This window comes from Schistocerca piceifrons, chromosome 4 (genome assembly GCF_021461385.2).
Source record: "Schistocerca piceifrons isolate TAMUIC-IGC-003096 chromosome 4, iqSchPice1.1, whole genome shotgun sequence".
Classification (NCBI taxonomy): domain Eukaryota; kingdom Metazoa; phylum Arthropoda; class Insecta; order Orthoptera; family Acrididae; genus Schistocerca; species Schistocerca piceifrons.
Genome location: NC_060141.1, coordinates 233,791,122 through 233,810,360, shown reverse-complemented (window position 1 = coordinate 233,810,360; position 19,239 = coordinate 233,791,122). Strand labels below are relative to the sequence as shown.

General features: G+C 42.0%; 1 protein-coding gene across 3 annotated transcripts in view; it reads right to left on the bottom strand.

Moving 5' to 3' along the window:
• Nucleotides 1-711: 711 nt before the first annotated feature.
• The window catches only part of LOC124795172 (probable cytochrome P450 301a1, mitochondrial), a 230,169-nt gene continuing 211,641 nt past the window's right edge, over nucleotides 712-19,239 (bottom strand). For 2 of the 3 annotated variants that reach the window (XM_047259067.1, XM_047259068.1), the window contains exon 12: nucleotides 713-1,207. In XM_047259067.1, the coding sequence (XP_047115023.1) occupies nucleotides 1,097-1,207 (111 nt within the window). In that variant the 3' untranslated portion in view covers nucleotides 713-1,096. Of the gene's footprint in view, nucleotides 1,208-19,239 lie in introns of all 3 variants that reach the window. The other variant, XM_047259069.1, reaches the window with a different exon arrangement.

Sequence of the window (19,239 nt, the reverse complement as noted above, 5' to 3'; positions counted from 1 at the left end):
CAATACTTACCGTCGACAAACGGCATCGTATGATGGACACGATGAGCGAAAGTTGTTTTGATACTTCGAAACACAACTCTTCTAATGTTCATGTGCTCATAACCTTTAAGGTATGCGTTTTAGAGCACATGTTTGCTGACAATTTTTTTTCTTATTTTCTTCCATACTACCACTTCCTAAAATATGGAAAGCAAAAAACTTGCAGTAGAAGAGATTTGTTTCTCAGTATCGAAGATGAAAAACTGCTCGTAGCTCTTAAGGCATGCATTTTCGCCCCTATGTTTACTGAGACTTTTTTGCTTCTAGTATAGTGACCTTTCAAATGTATGCGTTTACGCCATTAATTAAGATATACGCCATATATAAAGAAAAATGGACTGTCAACGGCCACCATGTCACAACTCACACACACACACACACACACACACACACACACACACACACACACGCGCGCGGGCGCACTTGAAGTTTGTATAATCAAATGTGCAAGCAAATGTTCAGATTAGGAGAACCAGGACTCATAAAGAAAATTAACTACAGTTGTAGCGCGGCAGAGATGCGCAGAAAGGATTACACAAAATCTAAAACGAAGCAAAAAAACCTCAGAGTCTTGAGTAACTTCTGTGGTAAAATATACATTTTTACTCAACTGTAAAAAACTAACAACGAGAATTGTAGTTAGAAACATGTTTAGAGCTGTTTCGTCCTGTATTTATTACGTACATAGATACAGTGAAGGAAATATGTACTGAGAATGGTTCAAAAATAAAGGACGCAGTCAAACAAACAGACTTTTCTTTAGTCACAGGGTTGGAACTTAAAAACAAATAAGATATTAAGAAATATCTAGAGTGTTTCTGCCTGTTTCTCCGTCGTTTGTTAGAAAGTGAAATAATGATGAGATGTATTTCAATGCTTATAAAAACGAACAATATTTGTGTTTATGTGTCATTCGTCAAAACTTAAAGCGAATTAGAGCGAAACACTTGTCTTTCAAAAGCAATTAATTAGCCTATTGCAGTTACATTTGACACATGGTTCAGGGGTCCGAAATACACTTTATCCGTGGGAACAGAGAGGAAACACAACAGGAGAATCAGACGTTCCTGTCGATGACCTTGAACTTGAGTGGCGAAGCGGCTTGATGTATTAGGGCAGTCCTCCACGCAACATCATTGTGTAACTCCACACGGAAGCGTCGGATAATCTGTGAACAACGAGACCGTTTTCAGGTGACACGCCTTCAATTCTGCAGGAAAGAGGAGCAAATGAAAGAATATAAAGAAATTTGAATAATGATGTGGAGATTTCAAAGTAATTTCTAGGTTATCGCAATAACTGTTATATATTGGTCACGAAACATAAGGGGAGGCGTTCAGTAAGTAGTGCAACACACGTTTTTCTCAACACAACTTGGTTTTATTCAGGATTCCAATACACCATATTATTCCCCATTCTTTTGACATCAAAAACCCTATTTCTCAACGTAATTTCCGTTCAGTGCGATTGCTTTACACCACCTTACTGGAAAGACCTGTATGGGCACATGTTACCAGTCTACTGGTCGATGTCGGAGCAGACGTCCTGCTACATCAATAACCCGCCCGTCATACACATACTGCTTCCCGCAGAGTGCATCATGCATTGGACTACGCAGACAGAAGGCGGAGGGTGAGAGATCTGGGCTCTCCTGCGGTGGATGAGGAAGGCCAGTTCGATGAAATTTTGTGATCTCCTCTCTGGTGCGCTGACTTGCGTGAGGCCTTGCGCAGTCATGGAGAAGGAGAAGTTCGTTTGCACTTTTGTGGCGACGAACACGCTGAAGTCATTCCTTCGAGCTCCTGACGGTAGCACAGAACACTTTAGAGTTGATCATCGCAGCATGAGGGAGGACATCAAACAGAATAGCCCATTGAGAGTCCCAAAAGACCGTCACCATGACTTTACCGGTGGAGAGCTCAGCTCTGAACTTTTTCTTTGAAGGAGAGGTAGTGTGGCATTACTCCATCGATTGCCGTTTTGCGTACGGTTCGAAGTGATAAACCTGTGCCGGCCCCTGTGGCCAAGCGGTTCTAGGCGCTTCAGTCAGGAACCGCGCTGCTGCTATGGTCGCAGGTTCGAATCCTGTCTCGGACATGCATGTGTGTGATGTCCTTAGGTTATTTAGGTTTAAGTAGTTCTAAGTCTAGGGTACTGATGACCTCAGATGTTAAGTCCCATAGTGCTTACAGCCATTTGAACCATTTTTGATAAACCTATGTTTCATCGCATGCGACGATGTTAGACAAAAAATTGTCACAATCAGCCTCGTACCGCGCAAGCATTTCCGCTCAGATGGTCCTTCGTCGCTCTTATGCTCTTTGTTAGGCGGTGAGGAACCGAGTGGGCACACATTTTTTAGTACCCCAACTGGTGGTCGAATGTGTCAGTACTGCTGTGAACCGTTGATCACCACAAATGAGAGTGTCCCAACGTTGAAACATTGTATGAAATACAGCTGTGTGCATCCTGCCGGCACGCGGGAGAGAGCATAAGTTTGCGTGACCTTGTTGCGATAGAGACAGACGCCTCGCCCAACGACTTACCGTGCTTTTGTTCACTGCCAGGTCTCCGTAGACACAGTGCAAGCGCCTACGAATTTCGGTGATGCTCTGGATTCCCGCCGTAAGAAAGATTTCACGTTAAACTGTTAGTACCCTTTTCTCCGGCAGGATAACTGAGGTAGATTAGAGACACTCAAGTCACAGAAGTGGCGTCCAATTGAAAGGCTTTCACCTGACCACTGAGCTACACGAAATTATTAGTGGTGACGAAATCTGATCAAAAGTATCCGGATACTATATTTAATATGGTATTCACCAATAAATGTCACGAATCAGGAAGTCTCCAGAAAAAAAATTGTAAAAATAAGTTGTATAAGGGGCAGCCAAATGGAAATGAAACAGATCGAAAAGTAAGTAAACTGTTTATTATTTCAAAGGTGATCTCCATAACTGTTAATAAATTTTTCCCTTTTTGAGATAAGAAGTTCAATGTCTTCACGGAAAAATATTTGCGGTTGTCTGCGGAACGATGATTGTCAGAAGCAAATTGACGTCCACGAATATCTTTCTTCAGGGCTCCAAAAATTTGGAAATCGCATGAGAAGAGATCGGGATTGCGTGGAGGATATGTAAGGGCTTCCCAGCGTAGTCGAAACTACCTGCTCACAAAATGCCGGCCACTTGTTTTCAATGCAAAAGCAAGGCCTTTTTTGCTAGAATTTTCATATTAAATATCAAATAATGACAGAGGACAAGGATTTCTGGTCAGATGAGTGTAGGATAAAATCAACAGCAGCAAAAAATGGTATAACGGGAGTAGGCTTCGTTAAGGGCAGGAAGGTATGGCAGAAACTGTGTTACTGTGAACAATTTAGTGATAGGATTGTTCTTATCAGAATCGACAGCAAACCAACACCGACGACGATAGTTCACGAATACATGCCGAAGTCGCAAGCTGGACATGAAGAGATAGAGAAAGTATATGAGGATACTAAAAGGGCAAAACAGTAAGTAAAGCGAGACAAAAATCTAATAGTCGTGGGGGACTGGAATGCAGTTGTATGGGAAGAGGTAGAAGAAAACATTTCAGGAGAACATGGGATTAGTGGTTCATGGTGTGGGTTCCTGTAGTCATGTCCTAGTTCATGAACCACGGGCAACGTATGAGTGGCCAAGTAAGTGGTCCCGACAGTCGGGATACCATTTACTTTGGAATAAGGCTGGGCATCTCGGACGTATTCTGAGTCGTGGTCACCTTTGTGCTCATACGGCAAAGACTACCAAATCCACCGGTTAGTCCCTCAACCGTTAGGGGTAAAACTCAATGGGACTCAGGGCAAGTAAGGCTAGCAACCTGCTTCCCTGGTACTTTAAATATGATGCTGGCAACAATCAGAGCAAAATGCCTCGGACCTTTGGAGGTGACGGAGTCCCACCTCTAACTGACAAACCAGGGACTCCTAAGATACGACTTGGCAAACAAATGGTAATGAGATGGGGAGCTATTAATATCAATGGGGGCTACTCTGGGAAGAAAGTAGAGCTGGCAGAGGCTGCAAGTAAGATGGGGCTGGACGTTTTAGCTGTTAGTGACATTCGGTTAAGGGGTGAGAAAGAAGAGGAAGTAGGAGAATACAAGGTCTACCTGTCAGGAGTCAAAGCAGGAATATCACAATGGGGTGTAGGGCTTTACATCAGGACAGAAATGGAACCCAGCGTAGTTGCAATAAGGTATGTAAACGAACGACTGATGTGGATAGATTTGACAGTGTCTAGCAAGGGACAGATCAAGATAAGATGGATAGTTTTTATGAGGCACTCAGTGATGTAGTTGTTAGAGTAAAGGACAAGGACAGTGTTCTGCTCATGGGTGATATTAATGCCAGGATTGGAAATCGAACAGAAGGGTATGAAAAGGTTATGGGTAAATTTGGAGAGGATATGGAGGCCAACAGGAACGGGAAACAACTCTTGGATTTCTGTGCCAGTATGGGCTTAGTAATCACAAACTCCTTTTTTAAACATAAGAATATTCACCGGTATACTTAGGAAGGCAGGGGAACCAGATCTGTCATTGACTATATAATAACAGATCAGGAATTCTGGAAGGCGGTGAGGGACACGCGTGTATTCAGGGGATTCTTTGATGACACTGATCATTATTTAATCTGCAGTGAAATTGGGATTGTGAGGCCGAAAGTGCAAGAGGTCAGGTCCATATGTAGGAGGATAAGAGTGGAGAAACTTCAGGATAAGGAAATCAGACACGAGTACATAACAGCGATCTCCGAAAGGTACCAGTTAGTTGAATGTAGTCAATTACAGTCATTGGAAAAGGAATGGACAAGGTACAGGGACACAGTACTAGAAGTGGCCAAAGAATGTCTTGGAACAGTAGTGTGTAAAAGTAGGATGAAGCAAACAGCTTGGTGGAATGACACAGTCAAGGCAGCCTGTAAAAGGAAAAAGAAGGCGTATCAAAAATGGCTACATACTAGAACTCAGGTAGACAGAGAAAGTTATGTTGAAGAAAGAAACAAAACCAAACAGATAATTGCAGCATCCAAGAAGAAATCTTGGGAAGACTTTGGAAACAGGTTGGAGACTATGGGTCAAGCTGCTGGAAAACCATTCTGGAGTGTAATTAGCAGTCTTCGAAAGGGAGGTAAGAAGGAAATGACAAGTATTTTGGACAGGTCAGGAAAACTGCTGGTGAATCCTGTGGATGCCTTGGGCAGATGGAGGGAATATTTTGAAGAGTTGCTCAATGTAGGTGAAAATACGATCAAGAATGTTTCAGATTTCGAGGTAGAATGGGAAAGGAATGATGATGGAAATAGGATCACATTTGAGGAAGTGGAGAAAATGGTCAATAGATTGCAGTGCAATGAAGCAGCTGGGGTGGATGAAATTAAGTCGGAACTAATCAAATGCAGTGGAATGTCAGGTCTTAAATGGCTACACAGGATAATTGAAATGGCCTGGGAGTCGGGACATGTTCCATCAGACTGGACAAAAGCAGTAATCACACCAATCTTTAAACATGGAAACAGAAAAGATTGTAACAACTACAGAGGTATCTCTTTAAGCAGCGTTGTGGGTAAAATCTTCTCAGGTATTGTTGAAAGGAAAGTGCGAGTATTAGTTGAGGACCAATTGGATGAAAATCAGTGTGGGTTTAGGCCTCTTAGAGGTTGTCAGGACCAGATCTTTAGCTTACGGCAAATAATGTAGAAGTGTTATGAGTGGAACAGGGAATTGTATCTATGCTTTATAGATCTAGAAAATGCATATGACCGGGTTCCAAGGAGGAAGTTATTGTCTGTTCTACGAGATTATGGAATAGGAGGCAAACTTTTGCAAGCAATTAAAGGTCTTTACATGGATAGTCAGGCAGCAGTTAGAGTTGACGGTAAATTGAGTTCATGGATCGGAGTAGTTTCAGGGGAGACCTGTCTCCACTGTTGTTCATATTATTTATGGATCATATGTTGAAAACAATAGGCTGGCTGGGTGAGATTAAGATATGTGAACACAAAATAAGCAGTCTTGCATATGCGGATGACTTAGTTGTGATGGCAGATTCGATTGAAAATTTGTAAAGTAATATTTCAGAGCTAGATCAGAAATGTAAGGACTATGGTATGAAGATTAGCATCTCCAAAACGAAAGTAATGTCAGTGGGAAAGAAATATAAACGGATTGAGTGCCAAATAGGAGGAACAAAGTTAGAACAGGTGGATGGTTTCAAGTACTTAGGATGGCAACATAGTGAAAGAACTGGATGCGAGGTGTAGCAAAGCTAATGCAGTGAGCGCTCAGCTACGATCTACTCTCTTCTGCAAGAAGGAAGTCAGTACCAAGACTAAGTTATATGTGCACCGTTCAATCTTTCGACCAACTTTGTTGTATGGGGGCGAAAGCTGGGTGGATTCAGGTTACCTTATCAACAAAGTTGAGGTTACGGATATGAAAGTAGCTAGGATTATTGCAGGTACTAGTAGATGGGAACAATGGCAGGAGGGTGTCCACAATGAGGAAATCAAAGAAAAACTGGGAATGAACTCTATAGATGTAGCAGTCAGGGCGAGCAGGCTTAGACGGTGGGTCATGTTACACGCATGGGAGAAGCAAGGTTACCCAAGAGACTTATGGGTGCAGCTGTAGAGGGTAGGAGGAGTCGGGGCAGACCAAGGAGAAGGTACCTGGATTCGGTTAAGAATGATTTTGAAGTAATAGGTTTAACATCAGAAGAGGCACCAGTGTTAGCACTGAACAGGGGATCATGGAGGAATTTTATAAGGGGGCTATGCTCCAGACTGAACGCTGAATGGCATAATCAGTCTTAAATGATGATGATGCTGATGATGATGGGATTGGGACATGGAAAGAGAGAGAGGAAAGACTGATTTTTCTGTCATAAATTTCAGCTAGTAATAGCATATATTCATCTCAAGAATCACAAGAGGAGGAAGTATATTTGGAAAAGGCTGGGTGATACTGGAAGATTTCATAGAGATTACACCACGGCCAAACAGAGATTCCGATATCAGATACTGGACTGCAAGGCGTGCCCAGTAGCAGATCACAGTGTAGTAGTGATGAAGAGTAGGCTGAAGTTCAGTAGATTAGTCAGCAAGAAACTATACGCGAAGAAGTGGGAAACGGAAGTAGTAAGGCTATAGATACGTCAATAAGGAACAGCTCAGTGGGCAGTACAGTTTAAGAGAAATGGACATATCTAAAAAGGACGATCACAGAAATTGGAAAGCAAAAATATAGGAAAGTCAAAACTACCTTCGGTGACATTAAGATCAGGGCGGTAGCATAAAGAGTGCATTGGGAATTCCATTCTTAAATGCAGAGGAATGGGCGGATAGTTGGAAAGTACATTGGGAAGATTTGTTTGATGTGATAGAAAATGAAACAGGAGTAGATTTAGAAGAGATATGGGATCCTGTATAAGAATCGGAATTTTAAAGAGCTTTGAAGGACTTAAGATCAAATAAGGCTGGAGGGGTTAATAACATTCCATCAGAATTTCAGACATCATTGGGGGAAGTGGCAACAAAGCGATTATTCTCATTGGTGTGTAGAATGTATGAATTTGGTGACATACCATCTGACTCTAGGAAAAATATGATCCAGACAATTCCGAAGATTGCAAGAGCGGACAAGTGCGAGAATTATGGCACAATCAGCTCTACAGTTCATACACCCAAGTTGCTCACAAGGATAATATACAGAAGAATGGAAAAGAAAATTGAGGATGTGCTAAATAACGATCAGTTTGGCTTTAGAAAAGGTAAAGATATCCGAGAGGCAATTCTGACTTTGCAGTTGATAATGGAAGCAAGACTAAAGAAAAATCAAGACAAGTTCATAGGATTTGTCGACCTGGAATAAGTGTTCGACAATACAAAATGGTGCAAGATTTTCGAAATTCTGGGAAAAATTGGGGTAAGCTATAGGGAGAGACGAGTAATATACAATACGTACAAGAGCCAAGGGGGAATAATAAGAGTGGACGAACAAGGACGAAGGGCTCGGATTAAAGAGGGTGTAAGACAGAGATGCAGTCTTTCCCCCTACAGTTCAGTGTGTACATCGAAGAAGCAATGGTGGAAGTAAAAGAAAGTTCAGAAATGGAATTAAAATCCAAGCTGAAAGGATTATAGGATTCGCTGATGACATCGCTTTTCTGAGTGAAATTGAAGAAGAATTATATGATATGCTCTATGGAATGAACAATCTAATGAGTACAGAATATGGATTGAAAGCAAATCGAAGGAAGACTAAAGTAATGAGAAGTAGCAGAAATCATAGCAACGAGAAACTTAACATCAGGATTGGTGGTCACGAAGTAGCCAGCAAAATATCCAAAAATAACCAATGATGGACGGAGCAAGGAGGATATCAAAAGCAGACTAGCACTGGCAAAAAGGGCATTCATTGCCAGGAGAGGTCTACTATTATCAAACGTGGGCCTTAATTTGAGGAAGAAATTTCTGCGAATGTATGTCTCGAGCACAACATTGTATGATAATGAGACATGGCTGTGGGAAAGCTAGAACAGAAGAAAATCGAAGCATTTGAGATGTGGTGCTACAGACGAACGTTGAAAATTAGGTGGACTGATAAGGTGAGGAATCAGGAAGTTCTGCGCAGAATCGGAGAGGAAAGGAATATGTGGAAAACACTAACAAGGAGAAGGGAGAGGATGATAGGACATCTGTTAAGATATCAGTGAATGACTTCTGTGGCACTAGAGGGAGCTATAAAGGGCAAAGACTATAGAAGAAGACAGATGCAGGAATACATCCAGCAAATAATTGAGGATGTATGTTGCAGTGCTACTCTCTACTCTGACATGAAGAGATAGGCACTGAGAGTAATTCGTGACTTACCGCATCAAACCAATCAGAAGACTGATGACCTTAAAGAAATGGTAGTTGCGAAAGATGGACACATGTTAATGCCTATTAAGTTGTGTCTGGATGCATTTGACCAGATGATGAACATCTGGAAAGTAGCAGTATCATATCTAGGTGTCTACACCCCGAGCACCTAAGCAAAACAAGATTTCTGACTAAATTTCCACGACAGAACTCGATTACAAAATATCGTCGAACAATTTCTTGAGTGTACCTCATTAGTCTGGTTACTTTATCATTTAGAATTAGTAGTAGTAGTAGAGGGGTTTTTTGGGCGCACGACAGCAAGGTCTTCAGCGCCCGTTCAGTAACATAGTGAGACGGGTGTCAAGAAAAAAACTCAGAACATTTATATAAAACGGAACACAAAACTGGACATTAACTGAGGGCATAGAAGATCCATAGAAGAGTGGCCTACTTCGTCACGGATTTGTTTAGTGCAGGGGCGTCACGGATGTGGTCATCCAACTAGCAGACACTGCACATCGCTGAGCGGTTTTACCGTTAATAATTCCGAGAGCGGTCCGCAGCTCGTGGTCGTGCGGTAGCGTTCTCGCTTCCCACGCCCGGGTTCCCGGGTTCGATTCCCGGCGGGGTCAGGGATTTTCTCTGCCTCGTGATGACTGGGTGTTGTGTGATGTCCTTAGGTTAGTTAGGTTTAAGTAATTCTAAGTTCTAGGGGACTGATGACCATAGATGTTAAGTCCCATAGTGCTCAGAGCCATTCCGAGAGCGTACTTCTAATACTAGACAGAAAGCATGTTACCAGCCCCTACATTTGTATCACGAAACGAGCACAACAATTTAATCACAGAATTTTCACCTGATACGGAGACTCAGCAACTTGTTTCCACACACTGACCGCAAGTGGAACTGTGAAGATGGGAAACGGCTTTCGTTCTAAACGTTCTTGCCGCCACAGCCCACGAAGTTTCTCTCGGTGTACTGAAACTAGAGCAGAGTCGTAATAAACTGTAATTCATCTATCCGCCTGTACCACTTTTCTTCCTTGTTAAAGGAAAATAGACAAAAAATTAATGTTAGCAATTTTCCCCCACGTAAATTATTCTTCATATCCCAATGTCTACCATCTGCAGGCACAGACACCTACGAAAACAATAAAACGAAAAATGAAATGTCCTCAGCCACCACATACCAAAGAAGACGATGGTTAGAACATGTCGCGAAAGTTGGCAAAACTAGAGAAAAAGTATACGAGCACAGGGTTGACTGCCTGACTGGGTAGACGGTGAAAAGAGCCTGCATTCTATTTTAGCTTTTTTACATTTTCACATGCATATGAAAGTTCAGTTTTCACTCAAAGACATTATCAGAATCATGTCCTGAAACAGTTTCTTTTTCTGCAAGACCGTGCCACAGACTACCGTAAAGTCGTAACACAACACACACAAAAGTTAGTAATACAAATATGTAAATACACCTGATGTAGAAGGTTTAAGCCTTGAAACGCGTTGTGGAAAGTTAATCTGCTTAGTCAGGCAATCAAGGCTCTTTTAGAATACATAAACACCATAGAAAAGCTTCCACTGAAGATACAGCGCGTTCAATTCAACAGAAATTTCCACAGGGGTAAAACCATTCCACGTTACGTCAACACTGATGCCAAAGAAGACACAACAACTGCAAAGAAAACTTTGGAAAAGGCGTGAAAACTATGGAGGAAAAATGATCTGAAAGAACTTCATAGTAAAAAAAATTCAGTGCACAGTTTTATAATGCACAGTTACTGTTAGGAAAGTTGGTTCATTAACTAGAATATGACTCCATTGTTGAAAATGTCAAAAGTTACACCGAATACATTGTGCTGGTAAGGAAGCCAAGTATAGGAAGAAAAAATTAGCAAACCTCTTCAAATGAGTTACTTCCCAAACTGAACGAAAACCACTGAAAGAAACAAACCTTTTACAAAAAAATGGTTCAAATGGCTCTGAGAACTATGGGACTTAACATCTTAGGTCATCAGTCCCCTAGAAATTAGAACTAGTTAAACCTAACTAACCTAAGGGACATCACACACATCCATTCCCGAGGCAGGAATCGAACCTGCGACCGTAGTAGTCACGCAGTTCCGGACTGCGCGCGTAGAACGGCGAGACCACCGCGGCCGGCATACCTTTCACACACCCTTCCTAAACAACATCTACATTCACTGCAGTAGAAGAGGCATTACAGGTTTAAGGAGTGAAACACAAAATTCACAGTTCACTGGACCAAAATGGGTGAGAGAAACTCATCACACAGATTTCAGCCATTGTCTTTGACAAGCAAAAGGACAGAATAGTAGCCTGCTAAAAAATTTATGAAATTATTGAGAAGGACGCCGCAAAACCATTCATAGCACACGGAGAAGGGGATAAGTGCTCAAATGTAAAATCAGAATTAAACTGAGTACAGATAACGCAATAACTGTAAGAAATGACAAGGGACATGTAGATGTGGTGCCAAACAGAGCAACATACATAGAGTAAAACTTGAGACTTCTTCCTACCTAACAACATAAGAGGAATACGTAAAGCTCCAACTGCCAGAATACAAAAAGACAGTAAAGTCATCTAAATAACATAAAGTTTTTGGTCACCATCCAAGAAGCAAGAAACATTGCCTACATTGCCTATAGTGAATTGTGGAAACAGTCCAACATTCAAACTCAACAAAAACTCTTCAAAATTCTTAAATTAACATATACATTTAATAATAATGCACCACTTAGAAAGACAGTAGAATTTACAAAACATGTCAAAATCATAAAAGTTCCTGGTGGTGCCACAGTTACCTCATTTGGCATAGAAAACATTTTTTAATCTTTACCAATAGATCCCACAATACAGACAACTGACTCCAACCTAAGAGAAATATTAAAAAGTCCATTCCAGTCACATTATTGAACTAATGGGCTTTTTAAAATCCAAACTGTCACACATTTATCTCAAATTCGACAATAAACACTACAGACAAAAAGATGGCCTAGCAATGTCGTCAAACTTTTTGAACCGTTAGCTGGAATATTCACAAACAACTTGTAAGACAAATTTTCCGAATTACAACTATGACACCCTCAGAAATATTATCTACTATTACATATATATATATATATATATATATATATATATATATATATATATATATATATATATATATATATATAGGTGATGTAATCATTTTAATCAGTGGCAGAAAAGATTTCTAGACCTGATCATTAGACTAATGAATAACAGATACGATTTCAAATTCATCAGAAACCTACAACAACACACACCTGTCATCCACAAGTCTTTTATCACCTCATAGTTCACAAAAAGCAGCACTCTAGTTTATGATAAACAAAGCAATCCAACTACCACTCTTTGGAGGTAATTGTAAACAAGGAATTAAAATAATAAAACAAAAAGCTACTGCAAATGGCTATAACAACTCCATAGTAGACACCCTGTAACACTCAATGATGGCGAAACAATCACAGCACAAAAATCCAAACATAAAATAAGATCTTCCAAACAATACCACTTCTGGGTAGTATTTCATACCAGATTTCCAGTGCCTTCAAACACAAGGCATAAATAAGTCTTTCATCACTGTCAACAAGATTTGGCAGAAGCTGCCTCATAACAGTAACAGAAGCAGCCCACGCCACTGTACACGTGTATTCAGAATTTAATGTTTGGACTGTGACAGTTTCTACATAGGCCAGACAGGGAGATCATTTGATAATGGGACCAAGGAACAAATCACAGCACTGAAACACAAAAACTGCTACATGTCAGCAATAGCCACCCAACTGCAGGAAAGAAAACACCATCTTCATAACACAAGTATCAGCATCTTACACATCCAATCTAAACGCAGAAAATGAGCCATCCACTCCAAATGTGTAAACATCAAGGTAAACAACCTGAGTACACCCTAAATGACAACATTTACAACTATTTTATATCTGTTTATAACAGCAGCCTGTATTATCAAATTTGCAACACACACACACACACACACACACACACACACACACACACACACCACTCCCCCATCACGTATAGAGACATAAATAAGAAACAGAAGTCGTCAGAATCCCTGCTGCAATATCCGAAACCTACTCGCAACATGTGATACATTCTCGCGACACATGCGAACACCTAGACGGCATAATGTGTTAGATTATGAACAAGGTTCAGTAGTATCGTTTTCTGTGTTTAAAAGCAGCTGCAAGCCTACCAACGAACCTGAGTACGTGACAGACTACGTAACATGCACACCAAAACTCTACCCACACTACCACAACCCCAATAGTACAACTCGGCGTTTATATGCTGAAGCGCCAAACAAACTGGTATAGGTATGCGTATTCAAATATGGAGATATGTAAAGAGGTAGGTGATCTGATTCCCTTTCCCCATCTACTCCTGTTCCTAGAACGAATACGATGCCTATATGTCCCCCCCATCTATTGGTTTCCCCCATGCTCTCCCATCCAAGCCCACTTCCGTGCCTGTACCACAGTATCCCGCCTGGTCTCCATCTCCACATGCTCCTTACCCTCTCCCAAGCTGGCTTCCGCCAACTCCCCCTCCCAGATGATGTCCTCGTGCCTTCCATCTACCCCTCCTACCAGATCTAATCCCTGCTTCTCTCCCCCTCCTCAGGGCTCCCTCTCTCCCTTCTTCCTCCTTTTCCCCTGCTGAACACTTTCTTTTTCCTTTTCACCCCTCACCCCCAAGCTTCCAGGTCCTTTCCTTCTCCACTCCACTGCCCCCCTCCTAACCCCCTCCCAGTTTCCCCCTACCATCTCTCTCCCCCTTTTGGGCTCCCCTCCCTTCACCCGGTGGTAGGTCCCCTTCAGGGCAGTGATTTTTAACATTTTCATTGTGATGTCAATGTTACTCCAGTGCCATGTCCAATGCTATGTTCCACCAGCACCAGCGTGTCGCCAGCATCATTCATTTGTGTTCCCACTGTGGTGGTTCTTTGTTTTTGTGTTGACTCAGTGTTCATTCTCCTCATGTGTGTATGGCTCTAGTCTATGTTGTTTTTGAATCTACCATTTCTACTCATCTCTTTTTGTTCTTGTTAATTCATTATTATATACCATTCCATGTTATGTGTTATTTTCTCATTAGCCTATGTTTTCGCTGTATCTCTCTTGGCTGAAGAGTGGCGTATTGTGCCGCTGCCAGCCCGCCCCTTTTTGGGGAGTGAAATGGCAATAAAGAAAAAAAAGAGGCAGAATATGGTGCTGTGGTCAGCAATACCTGTATATGACAGCAAGTGTCTGGCACAGTTATTAGATTGGTTATTGCTGCTACAATGGCATGTAATTAAGATTTACGTCAGTTTGAACATAGTGTTATAGCTGGCACATGGGCAATGGGACACAGCATCTCTGAGGTAGAGATGAAGTGGGGATTTTCCTGTACACCCATTTCACGAGTGTATTGTGAATATCAAGAATCCGGCAAAACATCAAATATCCTACATCCCTCTGGCCGGAAAAAGTTCCTGCAAGAACGGGACCAATGACGACTGAAGAGAATCGTTCAACATGACAGAAGTGCAACCATTCTGCAAATTGCTGCAGATTTCAATTGTCAGCATGCAAGCCATTCAACGAAACATCTCTGACATATGATTGCAGAGCTGAAGCCCCACTCGTGCACTCTTGATGAGATGCACAGTACAAAGCTTTATGCCTGGCTTGATCCTGTCAACACTGACATTGGACTATTGATGACTGGAAACATATTGCTTGGTCGGACGAGTTTCGTTTCAAATTGTATCGAGTTCATGGACGTGTATGGGTATGGAGACAACCTCATGAATCTATAGACCCTGCATGCCAGCAGGGGACTATTCAAGCTGGTGGAGTCTCTGTAATGGTGTGGGGCATGTGCAGTTGCAGTGATATTGCACACTTGTTCTTTTAGATCACTTGCATCCAATCATGTTCATTGCGCATTCCGACGGACTTGGACGTTTTCAGCAGGACAATGCTACACACCACACGTTCAGAATTGCTGCAGAGTGGTTCCAGCAACACTCTTCCGATTTTAAACACTTCCGCTGGCCACAAAACTTCCCAGACAAGAACATTATTGTGCATGTCTGGGATACCTTTCAACATGCTGTTCAGAAGACATGTCCACCCCCTCGTACTCTTGCTGATTTACGGACAGCCCTGAGGATTCATGGTGTCAGTTCCCTCCAGCACTAGTTCAGACTTAGTATAATCCATGTCACGTCGTATTCCGGCACATCTGCATGTTCGCAGGGCCCTGCACGATATTAGACAGGTGTACCAGTTTCTTTGACTCTTCAGCGTAAGCTCACGTTTCCATATTTGCTTACTAGCAGCCACAGATGACATACTCTATGCTGAAGAAACGTCAACAAAAACACAGAAAATACGCCGAAACAGTGACCAAACTAAAATGCCAAGCTGTGGCCTAAAGTAAATATGGTATTATGAAACTCTTCATAGAACACAATATTTGTACACATGTAATAATGTTATATAGTGTTTATAACTATTTTTACATGTTTCAGAATCAAAGAACCTAGCGATGATGGCGATATTTTCATTGAAACTAGTTTGGGAACAAACAAATAAAACAAAACGTGTTTTGCATAAGGGTGGACCCACGGTCCTATGTTGTTTATAAATTTAAGCGTTAGGAAGTCTTCCTGAAAACATTTGCATGTAGGGTGCTTGTGCAGTAGTGAGACATGGACTACAGGGCCTTCAGAAAATAAGGGAATAGAAGCTTTGGAATATGGTACTACAGAAGAATTTTGAAAATTAGATGAATGGTTCGAATAACTAACCAGGCTGCACTGATTCGAACTGGAGGAGACAGAAACTTGTGGCAAAACTTGAGTAAAGGAATCGGTTGATTCGACATAACTTGAGACATCAATTAGTCATCAATTTGGTGGCGGAGGGTAGTGGCGGGAGGCTTAAAATTGCAGAGGGAATCCATGATTTGAATACAGTAAGCAGGGTAAAATGGTTGAAGCTGCAGAAGTTGCGCAGAAATGAAGCTTGTACAGGTTACAGTTGCAGAGAGAACTGTGTCCAACAACTCTTTCAGCTAAAGACCACAACAAGGAGGAAGGTAATATTTATCAACTCCTTACTGCATTTTCCATCCTTCGTTGTCGGCAAAGGAAGTAAACCTTCCAGTTGCATCACAAAGTTGAGAACAACAGGTATTTAAACTTTATTTTGATAACTGCATGATAACAAAAACGATGTCACTACGTTGGCCATAGCCCGCAGAACGTGATACTCGATTTTTATCATACTGCTTATTTGTATGTCTGTATCTGAAAATGCGACTCACATCAGGCGAAAAAAATCTATACTGAGTTCTAACTGGTGGAAACGTTATTCAGAAGTAGAGAAGAAGGAGAAAAAGGGAAAGCGCGAAATGTGAACAGATAAATAAGGGGAATTTATATATAGCACAAATAAAGATAAAGGTGAAATAACAAACAAATTAATATAAAAAGAAGACAAATATTTTCTGTCGCCGCTTGTCAGAACATATCAGCAATATTTAAAAGGAAACACTTTCCTAATGTTCTGTAAAATTATACTTTTTTGGCCACTCACCGGCATGCAGAAATAAGAGAGCGTGCTGAAAAGTAATCCCTCCAGAAATTTTTATGTAGAAACTGTTGATGGGTTTTTAAATTTCATATTTCACACAAACGTTATGGTCATTCTACGTCATTATTCTTCATGTCTACATATTTGCAGCCCTCTCTCGCTAGAGGGCTCCGAATTGTGGCGTGTAACGTGGTGGCCTGTAACAATTACTCTGAGGTGACAAAGTCATGGGATTGCGATGTGGACGTATACAGATGGCGGTAATACCACATACACAAGGTATTAAAGGGCAGTGCACTGACGGGACAGTCATTCGTACTCAGGTGATTCACTTGAACTGGTTGCCGAAGTGATTGTGGTAGCACGTCGGGCATCAACCGATGCTGAACGCGGGATGGTGATTGGAGCTAGAGGCGTGGGGCACACGATTTCGGAAATCTGTAGGGAATTCAATATTCCGAGGTTTACAGTATCAAGAGTGTGCCGAGGATACCAAATTTCAGGCATTACCTCTCACCAAGGACGACGCAGTTGCCGACGGCCTTCACTTAACGACTGTGTGCAGCCATTTTTGTTTATAGTTTCCGGTGCTAACAGACAAGCAGCACCGCAGAAATCAATGTGGGACGTACGACGAACGTATCTTTTAGGACAGTGCGGTGAATTGGCGTGAATGGGCTATGGCAGCAGACGGCCGATGGGAATACCTTTGCTAACACCACCACATCGACTGCACCGCGTCTCCTGGGCTGATGGCCATATCGGTTTGACGCTAGGTGACTGGAAAACCGTGCCCTGGTCGGATGGTTCCGATCTGCGTTGGTAAGAGCTGATGGTAGGGTTCGAGTGTGGCGCAGACCCCACGAAGCCATGGACCCAAGTTGTCGACATGATACTGTGCAAGCCTGTGGTGGCTCCATAAGGGTATGGGTTGTGTTTACAAGGAACAAACTGGGTCCTCTGGTCGAACTCATCCCATTATTGTCTGGAAATGGTTATTTTCCGTTGCTTGCAGAACATTTGCAGCCTTTTATGGTCTTCGTGTTCCCAAACAACGATACAGTTTTATGGACGACAATACGCCATGTCAGAACATTCTGGACAATTCGAGCAATGATTTGGCCGTCCAGATCACCCGACATGAATCCAATCGATCATTTATGGGACATGCATTCGTGCACAAAATCCTACACCGACAATTGTGGACGGCTATAGGTGCATCGTGGCACAATATTACTGCAAGGGACTTGTTGAGTCCACACCACATCGAATTGCTGCACTATGATGTGCAAAAGGATGTCCGACTCGATATTAGGAGGTGCCCCAGGACCGTTGTCACCTCATTGTATGTCGGCGCATGAGAAACAGTGTGCTGTAATCGAGCTTCTAACACCAGAAAACTTCATTCGCACATGGAGAACCACTCTTTCAGCAATATAATGCCTGACCAAACACGAGCCTGCAACAGGTGCAAAAATCCGACGCCTTGGCTTCACTATGCTCAGTTATCCTACACACAATCCCTACTTGGTCCCATCAAATTTTCATCTGTTTCCAAAACTTAATGAACATCTTTGTTAATGCTAACCCCACAGCGCAAACACTAAACGAGTCTTGTTACTAAATGTTCCCTCTGACTTCTCCAACGACTGTGTTACAAGTCTATACTCTTTGCTATGGTACTCTTTGGTACCTGAGGTTACGTAGGCCTGAGATGTCATTCACGTGTCAACTATCAGTGTTGGATATGCAACCTGCCTGTGTGCTTCATGATATTGATAAATTATGGTTATTTTCGTACGACAGTTTTTCATCGTTATACCTGGTATGCTTACGTATTTTCCATAAGAAACATGCCTTTTTCGATCCAAGAGATACATAATTTTATATCTATTGTCTATAGTGTTGATGTATAGAGGCACAGTTCCTATATTTTCAATATTTTCGCCCGTGTATCCAACACACATTTTTTTCTGATTGTTCAGAATTCCAATGATGATGACCGAAATAACCGACACCGGTCAAAAATAAATTTAAGTATCTACATCTGATGGCAAAAAAAAAAAAAAAAAAAAAAAAATGCTTTTCTTTAAATATCGTATGGCTATGGATATGAGTGTTGCCCAGAAAGTAATGCGTCACACTTTTTCTTCTCATCCGAAAACAACGCTATGACTGCGAAACGGTACGTGTGCATTATTTGAAGTCTCCTGAGTAAGCGCGCCAAGTTTCTGTCACTTCCGACAAATAGTGAAGCTGCACGACAGTTTCAAAGTGGAGTCTGTAGGTGACGTACGTTACAAGCAACGTTCCGTCATTGAATTTCTCACTGCAGAGAAAGAAGCTGTGGGGAATATTGTGTTAAGTCTTCGACAGACGTACAGTTGGTCGCTGGGCACGGAGGGTGAGGTTATTAGAAGGCAGGTCGAAGGAGCTCCACGATTTGCGGCGATCGGGGACTGTCCACAGCTGTCACGCCTGACAAGTTGCAACGAGCTGATGTTGTCATTCGTCATTCGTGGAAGACATTTTGAGGACGAGGAGGAGATGATTCACACAGTGAAGCACTGGCCCCGCCACCAGGACAAGGATTGGTACCGACAGGGCATACACGCCCTTGTTTCGTGCTGGAGGAAGGCCACAG